The sequence below is a fragment of the Mustela lutreola genome, chromosome 4 (genome assembly GCF_030435805.1).
Source record: "Mustela lutreola isolate mMusLut2 chromosome 4, mMusLut2.pri, whole genome shotgun sequence".
Lineage (NCBI taxonomy): Eukaryota > Metazoa > Chordata > Mammalia > Carnivora > Mustelidae > Mustela > Mustela lutreola.
Window position 1 is genome coordinate 62,416,445 of NC_081293.1, and position 15,452 is coordinate 62,431,896.

A 15,452-nucleotide genomic window follows, 5' to 3' on the forward strand; every position below is an offset into this window, starting at 1 on the left:
ATCTTTTGGGAAAAGAATCTATATGAAGAAAGCTAAGTTATAATCAACACAATTTCTCTATGTGTTCTGATAATTTAGTTAAAGCAAGTGGCACAAGACTCTAAGTCTAGGCAGTAAATGAAAAATAAAGAAAGGGGTCCATCTATAGGTGCCTTAACCTTTCTGAGCGTTGCAAGAAGCCATACATAAGAGACAAACCTGCTCTGAAATTTCAAAGTACCTCCTAACTATGCATGGCAAGTGCAGATCCACCCCTACCATGAACCCAGGGCTCTGGGTTAAATTACATCATCCTTCAGGCTCTGTGAAGTGATAGAAGTGGAACAGATTGATGCTTCAAGTTTTCATGGAATACAAATCACCTGGGGATCTGGTTAAAACACAGACTAATTCCACTGGTCTAGAGTACGTGCAGGTGAAGCACAGCTGGCTCCTGGACACACTGAGAAGCAGGTATGGGACGCTCTAGGTCACCTCACTCTGACACCATGTCTCTATGATCTGTGTCTCTGATGACATTAACCACTTTCTATGTTGTACTATACTTATGAAACTTCCTAATTCAACTTCAAGCTCCAAAGTAACAGAAAAAATTGCTTCCTGAACACCAAAGAGACAAAAAGTCCTCAAGTGGTGAAAACAGGATCTCTTACCTCTCCTACATTCACTAAAAACCTCCCCATGTAAAGTCCAATCTCTGATCACTCTGCCAATTCAGGAGTTACAGCTCATTTAAAAACACATACCCAGGCACCTGGGTGGCTCAGTGAATTCAGCCTCTGCCTTCAGCTCAGGTCATGATCTCCCGGTCCTGGGATCAAGCCCCACATCAGGCTCTCTGCTCAAAAAGGAAGTCGGCTTCCCTCCTCCCCCCCACCCCTGCCTCCCTCTGCCTGCCTCTGCCTACTTGTGATATCTCTCTGTCAAATAAATAAAATCTTTAAATAAATAAATAAAAACACACACCTACTCTAGGTTATTTGACACCACAGCAATCAAATTCCCTATTAAGAAAAACAAAAACAAAAAACAAAAACAGCTCCTACTAAGTCCTTGTTAGACACCTAGCAAGCCCAGACTCAGTACAGAACTGACTGCCTAGATTCAAATCTCAGCTTGAACAATTACTAGACACATGAAATTCACTTTCTTAACTTTCTGCCTGAGTTTTCCCATCTCTAAAATGAGAGTATTGTTAAAATTAAACTAGTTAAAAGACCACAGAACCCTTGGTGGTATTTGCCATCAAGTTCACAATGTAGTTGGAGAGACTAAACTTTTTTTTTTTAAGTGACAATATTACAGGAAATTTATTTTGGTAATACTTATTTTTATTTATTTATCATTATTATTATTATTGATACTTCCTTTCTTGTTTAAGTAGGATCCATCATGGGGCTTGAACTCATGACCCTGAGATCAACCGTCAGATGCTTAACCAACTAAGCCACCCGGGCACCCCAATACTTCTTATTTTTAAAACAATCTTTAGGGATGCCTGGGTGGCTCAGTTGGTTAAGCAGCTGCCTTCAGCTCAGGTCATGATCCCAGCCACCTGAGATCGAGTCCCACATTGGGCTCCTTGCTCAGCAGGGAGCCTGCTTCTCCCTCTGCCAGCCACTCTATCTGCCTGTGCTCACTCTCTCTGTCAAATAAATACATAAAACCTTTAAAAAAATATTTAAAAAAAATTTTTAAAGATCCCTTCAATTTAAAATTGATCTCTTTATTTTTTTTTAAAGATTTTATTTATTTATTTGACAGAGATCACAAGTAGGCAGAGAGGCAGGCAGGCAGAGAGGGAGGAGGAAAGCAGGCTCCCTGCTAAGCAGACAGCCCATTGCAGGGCTTGATCCCAGGACCCAGGATCCCAGGGACTATGACCTGAGCCAAAGGTAGAGGCTTTAACCCACTGAGCCACCCAGGTGCCCCTAAAATTTATCTCTTTGAATACTCTTCTTGGCAGAATCACAGCCATTAAACATATTAAGTCTATAAATAAAGTTACTCTGGTAATTCAAAATAAAACAGGAACGAGAAGCAACTGAACTGGAAATATTTGTTGAGAGATTCTAAAAGTAGTCTGGGCAGTGATAGATTTTAATTCTGATAACTTGGGAGTTTTTTGCCAAGTATTTCAAGATGCACTGGTTTACGGAAAAGGCTTTAATTTAACTCATTATTTCATATTCATTAAGAAAGGATAAAAGACACTCCAGGTCTTTATGAGTGGATTCACTAGTAATTCAAAAAATGTTTAAACTAAGAATGCATCTATTTTGGCTACTGAACAAAACAAATTAAACTTAAATTTTATTTATCTTTTTCTCAAAGTATCAATACTGGCCAGGAAACTGTTAGGCAGAAAAGGCAATGTAACACTGTTCAAGATCTTCAACTCCATGGGGCACCTGGGTGGCTCAGTGGGTTGGGCCTCTGCCTTCGGCTCGGGTTGTGGTCTCAGGGTCCTGGGATCAAGCCCCACGTTGGGCTCTCTGCTCAGCAGGGAACCTGCTTCTCCCTTCTCTCTGCCTGTCTCCTCTCTGCCTACTTGAGATTTCTCTCTCTGTCAAATAAATAAATAAAAAATTAAAAAAAAAAAAAAAAAAAGACCTTCAACTCCATTAACCCATTTTCATTTCCCTTGCTGGTAAATAAATGAGCTCAATTTTTTTTTTTTTTAAAGATTTTATTTATTTATCAGAGAGAGAGGGGGGAGAGAGCAAGCACAGGCAGACAGAATGGCAGGCAGAGGCAGAGGGAGAAGCAGGCTCCCTGCCGAGCAAGGAGCCCGATATGGGACTCGATCCCAGGACGCCGGGATCATGACCTGAGCCGAAGGCAGCTGCTTAACCAACTGAGCCACTCAGGCGTCCCTAAATGAGCTCAATTTTTTGTCTGTTTTAACCCTCCAGATTTCTTGTAAGTGTATAAATCTTTCATAAAAATCAGTGTTTTCCAAAACAACAAAACAGAAACAAACAGAGAACTGGTGGTTGTCAGAGGGAAGAGGGGTGGGTTGATGAACCAAATAGGTGTAAGGAATTAAGAGATACAAACTTCCACTTACAAAATAATTATCGGATAACAAGACTTGTGAGGATCAACTTGCAATGCTTAAAATATCAAACCAGTATGGTGCATACATGAAACTAATATATTGTGTGTCAATTATACCTCAATAAAAAAGAAGAAGAAATAAATAAATAAATAAATAAATATATAAGGAACAGAGATGAAAAGTGCAGCACAGGGAATATAATCAATAACACTTAATAACATATGGTAACTTTGGTGAGCACTGCATAATATACAGAATTATTAAATCACTACATTGTTCACCTGAAATATATAACACTATGTCAACTATACTTCAAAATAAAAATCAGTGTTTTCTGTCCTAATTATCTTTTTCATTCTAATACATCACAGTTAACTAATCATTAGTAGCTGCTTCCCATAGGCTATTTCCTTTTTTAATTCAAGTATAGTTGACATGTAACATTATACTAGTTTCAGATGTACATGATTTGATATTTGTGTATACTGCAAAATGATCACAGTAAGTCTATTTAACATCACACACCTTACATTATTACAAAAAAACTTTTTTTTTTTTTTTTTAAAGAGGTAGTGAGCTGAGGGAGAGAGAATCTTAAGCAGGCTCAACGTGGGGCTTAATCTCATGAGATTAAGAGATCATGATCTGAGCCAAAATCAATAGTCACTTAACCAACTGAGCCATCCAGATGCCCCAAAACCTTTTTCTTCAGACGGAGATTTTTAAGATATACTATCTTTGCAACTTTCAAATACACAAACAGTATTATCAGCAACAGTCACCATGCTATACATTCTATCCTAGGATTTATTTATAACCACAAGTTTATATTTTCTGACCTCCTCCATCTATTCTGACCACCCCTCACCATCACCTAAGGCAAATACCAATCTGCTCTATGAGCTTGTTTTTGGGGGTTTTTTTGCCTTTTAAGTTCCATACGTAAGTAAAATCACACGTCTGTCTTTCTTTTACTTCATATCACATGATGTCCTCTATGTCCATTCATTTTGCCATAAATGAGAAGATCTTATCGTGTGTGTTTGTGTGTGTGTGTCTGAATAATATCCCACTGTATAAATACCACATCTTTATCCATTCATCCAGCAAGGGAAACTTAGGTTGTTTCCGTATCTTGGCTATTAGAAGTAATGCTTCAAAGAACATAGGGTCCATATAACTTTTCAAGTTAGTGCTTTCATTTTCTTCAAACACCCAGAAGTGGAACTGTTGGATCATAAGGTAGGTCCATTCTTACTTTTTATTTTAGGAGCTTTCATACTGTTTTCCATAGTGGCTGCTCCAATTTGCATTCCCAGCAATAGTGCGCAAGGGTTCTCTTCTCTTTACATCCTAGCCAACAACTGTCATTTCTAGTCTTTTTTATATTAGCCGTTCTAATATGGGTGAAATGGTATCTCACTGTGGTTTTGATGTGCATCTATCTCCCTGGTATCAGTGATGTTAAGTATTTTTTCCTGTACCAATTCGCCATCTGCATGTCTCCTATGGAAAAATGTCTATTTGGAGCATTTGGGTGGTTCAGTTGGTTAAGTGTCTGCCTTCAGCTCAGGTCATGATCCCAGGGTTCTGGGACTGAGTCCCAAGTTGGGCTCCCTACTCAGCAGGGTATCCTGCTTTTCCGTTTGTTGCCTCCTCCACTCATGCTCTTTCTTTTTCTAATAAATAAATAAAATCTTTAAAAAAAAAGGAATAATGCCTATCTACTCAGATCCTCAGCCCATTTTTTAATTGGATGTTTGATTTTCTGCTATTGAGTTATATGAATTCCTTATATATTTTAGGCATTAACACTTTATCAGATGTATAATTTGCAAATATTTTCTCCCATTCATTTTGTCAACGATTTCCTTTGCTGTACAGCTTATTAGTTTGATATAGTCCCAAAGAATTGTATTTTTTTGATATTCTTTGTTGATTCAGACGGTTAGTTTACAAAAGACTGCCACTTCCATCCTGGTAGCATTTTCTCTCCCATGCTCACTTTAATGACGCCAACAGTCCTGTTGTGAACTGCCCTATGGAAAGGCTCACATGGAAAAAAGTGAGGGTAGTTTGCCAACAGCCAGCAAGGAACTGTATCCAAAAGCTGATCACAGAGCCTTCAAGGAATTAAATCCTACCATCAACCATATGAGTGAGCTTGGAAGTAGCTCCTGCCCCAGTGGAACCTTCAAATAGAACTGCAACCCCAGATGATACCTTGACATCAGTCTTGAAACCCTATAGCAAAGGACCCACCTAAGCCGTGCCCTTATTTCTGCCTCATAGAAATTGTAAGAAAACAAATGTGTTATTTTGAGCTCCTAAATCTTGGAATACTTCGCTGTATAATGCATATACTAATATATGGCATCTTCATCTTTAACTGTAAGCTGCCTCAAACACTATTAGAAGTATTTTTTTTTCTAATGTAAACTCTGCACCCAATGTGGGGCTTCAACTCACAACCCGAGATCAAAAATCACATGCTCTACTGATTAAGCCAACCAAGCACGCCTAGAAACCGATGTAGGGAAAGCAGTAACTGGCCAATCCTCATGAGGCTGTGATACTGTCATTGAGTACTGGATATTAGACTTCATGATACTACAATCTCATACTAAAGTACTTTCTGGCATTTAGGCTTACAATAAACTGGTGTAATTTTGTTGAGAACCTCTTGAATTCTCATGGAGATTTAGATTTATAACCCAGCTGTAAGGCAGTAGATAGCACTGGCTTACCACCAGCTGTAGACAATTACAAAGCTGACTACAATATATAAAAACAACAGTTTACAGACACTGAACAAAAAAGTTAACAGAAGGCCACATTTTCAAGAAAAGGATAAGCACACGGTGAGACCTACATTCACCTGGCTTGCTTCCTGAGATCACTTTCCAAAACATAGCGCAGAAAAATAAAACCTAAGCAGAAGGCAGTATCTAACTGGGAAGGTGGAATGAGGACAAGAGTCAAAAGACTGGAATTTGAGGAGGGTCCAGGATTGGAGGGAACTGCAGTGAAGAAGACAACCTAAGAACAGGCATTAAAAAAATCCTTTCAGGCCTTTAGCCCACGCCTAAACTGCATATGCACAAGGTATAACTCCAGGAGACCTAGCAGACGCTGCACAGACATTTCAGAAGCCACACAGCGTTGGGGAGACAGGTTGCCGTTTAGGCTGGACAGACTACAGTAACCTTGGTGAACACCAGGGCTTTCAGTTCTGTCAGCGCTATGGATTAAGGATCCCACTCTAGGCCATTAAGGGTAAAACTAAAATGGGCGCACCCTAACAAAGCCTAAAAACCAAGTTTAGACTAGATCATGGTGATGTGCCAGTATTTTAACTGCCAACCAGCATGAAATACTCTTTATAGGAAGACTCCTATTTCAGTCTCGACAACACATCATCCACAAAGCATGACATACAATAAACTTACTAAGCACGTGAATCAGGAAAAAGTGACTGGTAATGATGAGAGAGACAACGGAAACAAACCCAGGGACAGTCCATATGCTGGAATTAATATTGAGGAACTTAAAGTAACTATGCTTTAGATATTAAAGAAAATATGGAATGAGGATGCAACAGATGAAAAGAAAGCTGAAGACACGGGACAAAGATTGTAACAACTGGGACCTTGTGCTCTTCACTGTTGAATCCTTGAGGTCCAGAACAGTACCTCAGGAGACAATAATTACTCAGAGTTGTTGGTTAGCTGGATAAGGGAATGAATGCTAAGTTGCACAGAAGGATGGGAGACTGGTAAATGCTGACAGAACATTACTGTATTTCAAAAAAATATCAGAATAAAACTCTGCATCAAAATCTAAAAATAACTATACATATGTATATACATATATACAAAGAAAGAATTGGTCCTTGGTGCACTTCATTCACTATTTCATCCAACAACCAATCTCCTGGGCATTTTAACCAGAAATGTTCCTATTCTGTCTTCAATACAAATGAAAGCCCAATACTACAAATGTTCTAAAACATTTATAAAAAGTAAAAGAGCTCCAGATTTAGTAATGTCTTACTGTGTGTCCTGTACAAATTCCTCCCTTGCTGAATCTTTGTTAGAAACAGCTAACGCTTCACAAATAACTTCACACACAACTCCTTCTGTGTGTGAACTGCTCTTCTTCCTAGGTAATCAACAGGACTCTTATGAAGTTGCCATGATCTTATATTACCTTGTCCTCTGGACACATAAAGAATCTCTTCCACTAGATTTTCAAGCTTAGAAACAGCATCTGTCAAGAAAGTTTTAAGTGGTTTTAACTAATGTGATATTCAGGAATTAATCAAATAATGTAAGTCTGCGGAGAGAAGTAAAGCAGTCAAGCCTGAAGAGGCAGAGGGAGAATCTGATTAACTTTGAGCCTCAGGTCCCCCAAGTTCTTAGACCCACCTACATTGTAGCTCTGGCCTTCCTGCACCATTCTTTTGATTCCAATACACTATCCCTTTCAATAAATTATCGCTTTTGGCATTTGCTAATCTTAAGTGGCTTTCATCACCTGCAACCAGTGAAAATCCTAACTACAACTAAATTATTTAGTGACTGCCCCCACCAAGAAGTACTTCCTACTTCCACATACTGCTTTAAAAATAGACTCAATATTGTCTTTTTTTCCCAAAGGAAAAGAGTTTTACTTTCTATTACTTTTCATGTATTTATTTCTGTGTCCTTGGGGAAAGCTGTACATAAAGATGACAGGAAGAGAACACCATAACAAACACAATACTAAAAAGGTAGAGAAAAATGTAATGTCCTTCTGAACCTTGTGGCAGGGTCTTAATAGAGAGCAAAAGAGAAGCCACATTCACTCTCCTCCCTTCCCCAATAAATTCACTGTAAGTCTCCCACAGAAAAGTAGTACCTCCTAACAGTAAAGTACTGAACTGACCCATCAAACTAACATAATGTAACTAAAGATAACTGCTCAAGTGTTAGAGAAGTCCAAGACCTGTTTTTGGTTTTAACTCTAATGATCAATTTCTCCCACATGCAGCTCTGCTGCATCTTTTTTGCTACTTCATTTCCAGTGTAGCTTACTTCAGAACTGCCACCATCTGTGAAGACAAACTATAGGATACTTACCCCCAGTAAGTTGTGAAATCAATTTAGTGGGTCAAAACCAGCATTTAAAAAACCTAGTAGTAAATATTACAGTAAATATTTAAGCTCTAATAGGAAATATTAGAGCTTTAAAAACCCAATATGAAGTATTACACAGTAATAGCAAACGTTCGTTTTTTAAAAATATTGCAATAGTGAATATTAGAGTTTTGTTTTGGGTGAAATTTATGAAAGCCCCTGTATTTCCCACAATTTCAAGAGGCATATGCATAATGTGGCAGCTCTGCAGTAATACAGACATATGTATATGTGTCCTGGTCATTACATAAAAATCTCACTGCAGATCAGTCAAAACAAATGAGTGGCACCCAAGGCACTCAGTGGGTTAAGCCTCTGCCTTCGGCTCAGTTCATGGTCTGAGGGTCCTGGGACCAAGCCTGTTATCGCATCGGGCTGTCTGCTCAGTGGGGAGCCTGCTTTCCCCCCTCTCTCTGCCTGCCTCTCTGCCTACTTGTGATCTCTCTGTCAAATAAATAAATAAAATATTAAAAAAATAAAAATAAAAAAACCAAATGGGCAAACACTGATCTAATACTAAGATCACTATTTTAATGAGAATCTTGCTTTCAAATCCTACTATCACCATTTACTCTGCATTTCAGTATCTTCGTCTGTAAAATGGCGAAATATACAGCTACTAAGAAGATAAATAATACAGTTGACCCTTGAACAACAGTGGTTCAAACTGCACAGGTCCACTTATACCTGGATTTTTTTTCAGTAAATACAGTGTAGTATCGCAAAGTACATTCCTTATGATTTTAGTATTTTTTCTCTAGTTTATTATAAGAAAATGGTATATAATATATATACAAAATATGTGCTAATCAACTGTTTATGTTATTGGTTAAGACTTCCAGTCAACAGTAGGCTAGGAGTAGTTAAATCTTTAGGGAGTTGGGAAAACTGGACAGCAACATGCAAAAGAATGAAACTGGATCACTTCCTTACACCATACACAAAAATAAATTCAAAATGGATGGAAGACCTAAATGTGACATAAAAAACTATCAAAATCCTAGAGGAGAACCCCTCTAACATTAGTCATAGCAACTTCTTACTAGATACATCTCCAGAGGCAAGGGAAACAAAAGCAAATATGAACTACTGGGACTTCAAGGAAACCATCAACAAAACTAAAAGACAACCCTCAGAACGGGAGAAGATATCTGCAAATGATCTGAGGAAGGGTTAGTCCAAAATCTATAAAGAACTTATCAAAATCAACATCCCAAAAACAAATAACCCAGTTAAGAAGTATGCAGAAGATATGAATAGACATTCTTCCAAAGAAGACATCCAGATGGCCAGCAGACACATGAAAAAATGCTCAACATCACTCATTATCAGGGAAATACAAATCAAAACTACAATGAGATATCACCTCACATTAGAATGGTTAAAATTAACAAGTCAGGAAACAACAGTTACTGGTGAGGATGAGGAGAAAGGGGAATCCTCTTACACTATTGGTGGGAATGCGAACTGGTGCAGCCACTCTGGAAAACAGTATAGAGGCTCCTCAAAAAGTTAAAAATAAAACTACCCTATAACCCAGCAATTGCACTACTAGGAATTTATCCAAAGGATACAAAAACAGTGATTCAAAGGAACACGTGCATTCCAATATTTATAGCAACATTATCACAATAGCCAAATTATGGAGAGAGCCCAAATGTCCATCAACCAGTGAATGGATAGAGAAGATGTGGTACATATTTACAATGGAATATTAGTCATCAAAAAGAATGAAATCTTGCCACTTGCAATGTAGTGGATGGAACTGGAGAGTATCATGCTAAATGAAGTCAAAGACAAATATATGGTTTCACTCATATGTGGAATTTGAGAAAAAAAAAAACAGATGAACATAAGGGAAAGAAAAAAAAGAGAGAGGGAGGGAGAGAAGCAAACCATAAGAAGATTCTTAACTACAGAAAACAAATAGAGTTGCTGAAGGGTAGGTGGGGCAGGGGGTTTAAACTAAATGGGTGACAAGTATTAAGGGTACTTGTGACTGAGCACTGGGTGTTACATGTGACAAATTACTAAATTCTACTCCTGAAACTAGTATTACACTGTATGTTAACTAGAATTTAAATAAAAACTTGAAACATTAAATAAGTAAGACTATTAGGGTCATGGAAACAAATATTTAAGTTTATGTAAATACTGGTAAAATAATAGAGGCATTTTTAAATTATGTTCTCATTTATTAATAATATTCTTTATGCGGGGGTAAGGCGCCTGGGTGACTCAGCTGGTTCAACACTGGACTCTTGATTTCAGCTAGGGTCATGATCTCAGGGTCGTTGGACTGAGTCCCACATCAGGCTCTGTGTTCAGCAGAGTCTGCCTGAGAGTCTCTCTCCCTCTTCCACTGTCCCTCCCCCACCCCCCAAATTAAAAAAACCTTCTATTTTTTTAAAAAAGATTTTATTTATTCATCTGACAGAGATCACAAGTAGGCAGCAAGGCAGGGAGAGAGAGAAGGCAGGGGGAAGCAGGCTCCCCACTGAGCAGAGAGCCCCATGGGAGGCTCAATCCCAGGAATCTGGGATCATGACCTGAGCCAAAGGCAGAGGCCTTAACCCACTGAGCCACCCAGGCACCCCATAAATAAACGTTTTAAAAAATTACTTATGATTATTAGTGAATATACGGAAAACATGAAAAATAATAAAGGAACATACAGAAACTTACGGTTAAGGTAGTACACTCATAAATAAAAATTGACAGTATACATCATAAAAAAGTATATGGGGAGTCAAAAGTTATACATGGAGTTTTTGACCACACAGGAGGCCGGCACCCCTAATCCCTACATTGTTCAAGGTCAACTATATATGTAAAGTGCCAGATGCCAACGCTAGCACTTAGTAATTTTGGGGTAAGTCTTCGCGCTCTACTACCTTTCCCCAGAGTGCTCCCAGTGAGCCCAACATAGCTGTGAGGATGAACTTTACTTAAAATTTTTTAGGGCAACAAGAAAGTAGTTCAAAACAGGCTGTTTTTTACCTTAAACATTTTACTGTCACCATTAAGTAAGATGGGATAATTATAAAGGCTCCTGGTATGCGCAAGGCTGTTCTCTGGACCATGATATCGGATTCCTTGTCTTACAGGAGGAATGACCACTCCAGAGGGAAGCTCAGTTACTCAACAAAACATTCTCAGCACTTAATAGAGCCAAACCCATACAACTGCGGCCACACAGTCACATGGACCCTGTCCTTAGAGTTTGCAGAGTAGGTAAACAAAGCATGAGCAACAGTCATGTGTAAATTAAGGTCTGACATCACTTCCCAAATAGGCAGTAAACAAATCAAAGAACTACAAATTATCTCACACAAGTTCTGATGTTTGCTACCAGCACTCACTATGACAAAATTAAACGGAAAGAAATGCCTAAATATACACTAAGTTAACTTCATAAGCTATAATTTTTCTATATTAAAGATTGACAAAAAGAAAAAAACTGATGAAACCAAACTTGTTCAGTCCAAAAACTAGTTATTCCTCTGCACCCAACAATGGATATTGGATTTAGTTTTTCTTTTAACCAATTTCAAAAACCAGAGAACTAGAACACAGTATCTGTATTATATATTAAAATGACTATTCTAGGACCAGTCTCCTGTATTTTAAAATATCTACTTCCAGGAAGTAAGGACATAAGGCCCTTACTGCAAACCTGACATAAGAGAATCCATACTAAAGCAAAAGCACTAGATGACATAGAATCCACAGTCCAATATATACAAAGCTCACAATGAATGAAAATGGTGAGTATTGTACATTAATTCAGAACTACTGTTAGAAAAGGTCATGATTATTAAAGTAACTTGTGACCCACAATCTAAGTAATTACTTTATTTCTATCAGTCTAGGCTTATTTTTATGTAAAACTGGGAACCAGTTCTTCCTAAATACCAACGATACTCTGAGGACAAATAATTATAAATCTAGGTACTACAATACGTCCTTATACAACAAATCTAGACTATACTATAATGTCATTAGAAAAATCCTTTATAGGACACCTGGGTGGCTCAGTAGGTTAAGCCTCTGCCTTCGGCTCAGGTTATGATCTCAGGGTCCTCAGATCAAGTCCCACATCGGGCTCCCTGCTCAGCGGGGAGCCTGCTTCCCTCTCTCCCTCTCTACCTGCCTCTCTGCCTACTTGTGATCTCTATCAAATAAATAAATAAAATCTTTTAAAAAAAAGAAAAAAGGAAACTGAAAAATCCTATATAAACTACTGGGATTTTCACAGGCACTCATTAAATCACAGCACTGAGAACTATTTCTCACGTTTAGTCTACTGGATACTAAGTTGGTTAACTGCTGACATAAAAAAAAGTGGTAATCTAAAAAAAAAAAAAAAAACCTATCTTTTAAAACTGAGTGACAAAGTCAGAGGCCTCTCACTAGCATTTAGCAGTTAAAATGATTCAAGTAAATGTTAATCTCTGTTCATCTGTTATCTTCCAACTCAGATCTTTCAAATCTCAAATGGTCTGATACTTATCCACATTAACATCTTACGGCTGGATAATGGAATTATGCTAGCTTGCTCGACAAGGTTCTTGCCAAAATTCTCCTCTATAGAAAGATAATACTATTGTCCCCATTTAACTAATTTCTCCTAAACTGGTGATTCTGCTGCTCCATCTTCAACTGTCACCCAGCTCCAGTCTTCTTATAAGCAAGCGCCCACACACAAGAGTGCAGCCGCTGGCTGGAGTTATGCTGCAGCCTGTAGCCAAATAAAGTGAAGCAAACTGGAACTGAACCAATGGTCATTTTGCAAGGACACTTGAACTCTGAAGCACTCTATAAACTGCTGGTTATTTCTAATAATATTCCCGTGAAGTTTTAGTACTGAGCCATTTATTATATTTCACTTAAACTATTCATCACTTTAAATACAGAAAAGTGCAAGATGTATCCCTGGTTTTTAAAAAAACTCACCAATCTCATCCAATTCCTTTTAAGTGTAAACAACTCTTAACTAATGGGAGTAGGCTCAACTTAAAACTAGGAGGTGCTTCTCAGAGCAGCTAACCTGGCACCAGTCATTTGGGAACATCACCTATAGATCCTAGAATCCTAGGCTTTTCAAGCGCATCAAGTCCAAGCATTCATTTTACAAATGAGTTTTTACTGAAGTTTTCTGGGGGTTTTTTTGTTTGTTTGTTTGTTTGTTTTAAATTTGACAGACAGAGATCACAAGTAGGCAGAGAGGCAGGCAAGGGGGTGGGAGTTGGGGGAGGGGGAAGCAAAATTCCTGCTGAGCAGAGAGCCTGATGTGGGGCTCGATCCCAGGACCCCGAGCTCATGACCTGAGCCGAAGGCAGAGGCTTTAGCCCACTGAGCCACCCAGGCGCCCCACAAATGAGTTTTTAAATTAAGAGCTTATGGTCTGGCTACTGTAACAGCTAACTCTTACATTGTACTAGGTACAAGGTGCTGTTCTAAGCCGTTTACACCTCTTTACTCCTTTAATCCTCACAACAAACCAGAAACAGGGTAAGGTCAACTAATTTGCCCAAGGTCAGATAACTATTAAGCAACAGAGGGCAGAACTGAAATCCAAACAGTCTAGCTTCAGAATCTATACTAAAACCACCAAGCTCGACTGCTTCTCTACAGAATGGTTTAAATGCAGCCTAGATGCTGCATTTAAATGCTAAATGCACACTAGGGTTCAGAGTTCCAACCTCAGAAACTAATTCTCCATACCTCCCTTTCTCCAATACCACCATCGCCCACCATTCAGCAAATGAACTGCAAACGTGTGACTCCAAAAGTTCCCCCTGTCTACAACCTTAAGTAATCTGACTTCAGTATCCAAAATAGGTACGCTCTAGAAAACCAAAAGATGCAGCAGTCACTCAGAAAAGAACCCGTGTTGCTCGCTGCTGTTTTAATGGAACATCTGAAATGCCTAAAAACATAAATAACTAAATAGCCTATGTACGCTTTTCCTGAGAAGCACAAACACTGCCGAATTTTCATGATGTCTAAAGTGATGAAACGGAGCTAAAAACAGGGGCGGTCCTGTCCACCCCCCCCCCCCCAGCTGTCTCTAACTTACTTAGAGAGGGGAGATTCTCAGTTAATGCATCTGAATGTAGGTGAGAAATGCGTGGAGGGAAAAATGGGGGGAAAAATAGGGGCTATTCCACCAACTCTCCAAAGTAAAAGGAGGCTCAGACTTCAGACCCTATGTGTGTTGGAAGTTAAACCGTGCTACATACCACTGCTGCCCTGCCGGCTTCAGTGCCCCTCCAGGCTGCAGGGAGGTGGTTACGTGGCGCTTGGAGGCATTTCCTCCAGTCTGAAGAGGAGGTGGCTTTCCCCGCTGGTGGAAGCCCCTCGCTCACCGCACTGCGACTGGGAGAGCCCCAGGGCGGCGGGAAGTGGGACCTGATAGCTTCCCGGGATACTGAAGGGGGCAACGTCTGGGGCTGCTTGCGCGGAGCCGCTGGGGACCACGCCTGCTCTCCCCCTTTTCCCCTCAGGACCACCCCCGCCGGCCTGGAGGATCTGCAGCACGCCGGAGACACAACAGCACCCCTGAAGCAAAAGCTCCCCAGCGCGGACACGACCCTCTGTGGGCTACTCACCAGGTTGAGGGGTCCTTCCATTACTTCCATAGACCCCGGGGTAAGCGGCGGCCTGAGGAAGGGGAGCAACGGCGCAGGGGCACATGGAGGGAAAGAGTAGTAGAGGGGGCGACGCAGCGGTGGCGACAGCTGCCCCTCTCCGCGCCCCGGGAGCCAGCACTGGGCGCAGAGGGAGCAACAACCGCACCACTTCCTCCTCCGGTGGCGCGCCACGGGCCCGCCCCCTGCGCCGCGGCCACGCACGCGTCATGGCGTCACACGTGGCTGGTTCAAGGTGGGAGTGGGGAGCGGGAGGAGTGGGTAGGGCTCAGGGGAGGCGGGGCATGGGCGGTCTTTCCTCTCGCGAGAGGCGTATCTTTAGCTTCTTGACGCCTTCTTTGACGTCACGTCGGGGGTGGACAGCCTTTTTGAAATTTAAATAAGATGGCTGTCTTAGCTTTTGGCCTCTCTCATTTTCTTCCGTACGACTTTTCTTAAGTCCCTCTGCTTTGCCACGTCTTCCCTTGCTCTCCCGTTCCCACCTTTATTCTTGCATCTAATTTTTTTCGCTGGACTAGACTTCCCCCTGGAGGGAGACAAAAGAATGATAAAGGGCTCTGC

General features: G+C 40.2%; 1 protein-coding gene across 1 annotated transcript in view; it reads right to left on the reverse strand.

Annotated features, from left to right (window-relative positions):
• Positions 1-15,090, reverse strand: part of NRBF2 (nuclear receptor binding factor 2) — a 35,077-nt gene extending 19,987 nt beyond the window's left edge. Inside the window, exon 1 of the mRNA XM_059170136.1 lies at positions 14,853-15,090. Coding sequence (XP_059026119.1) covers positions 14,853-14,882 — 30 coding nt within the window. The 5' untranslated portion in view covers positions 14,883-15,090. The remainder of the gene's footprint in view (positions 1-14,852) is intronic.
• Positions 15,091-15,452: the final 362 nt, after the last annotated feature.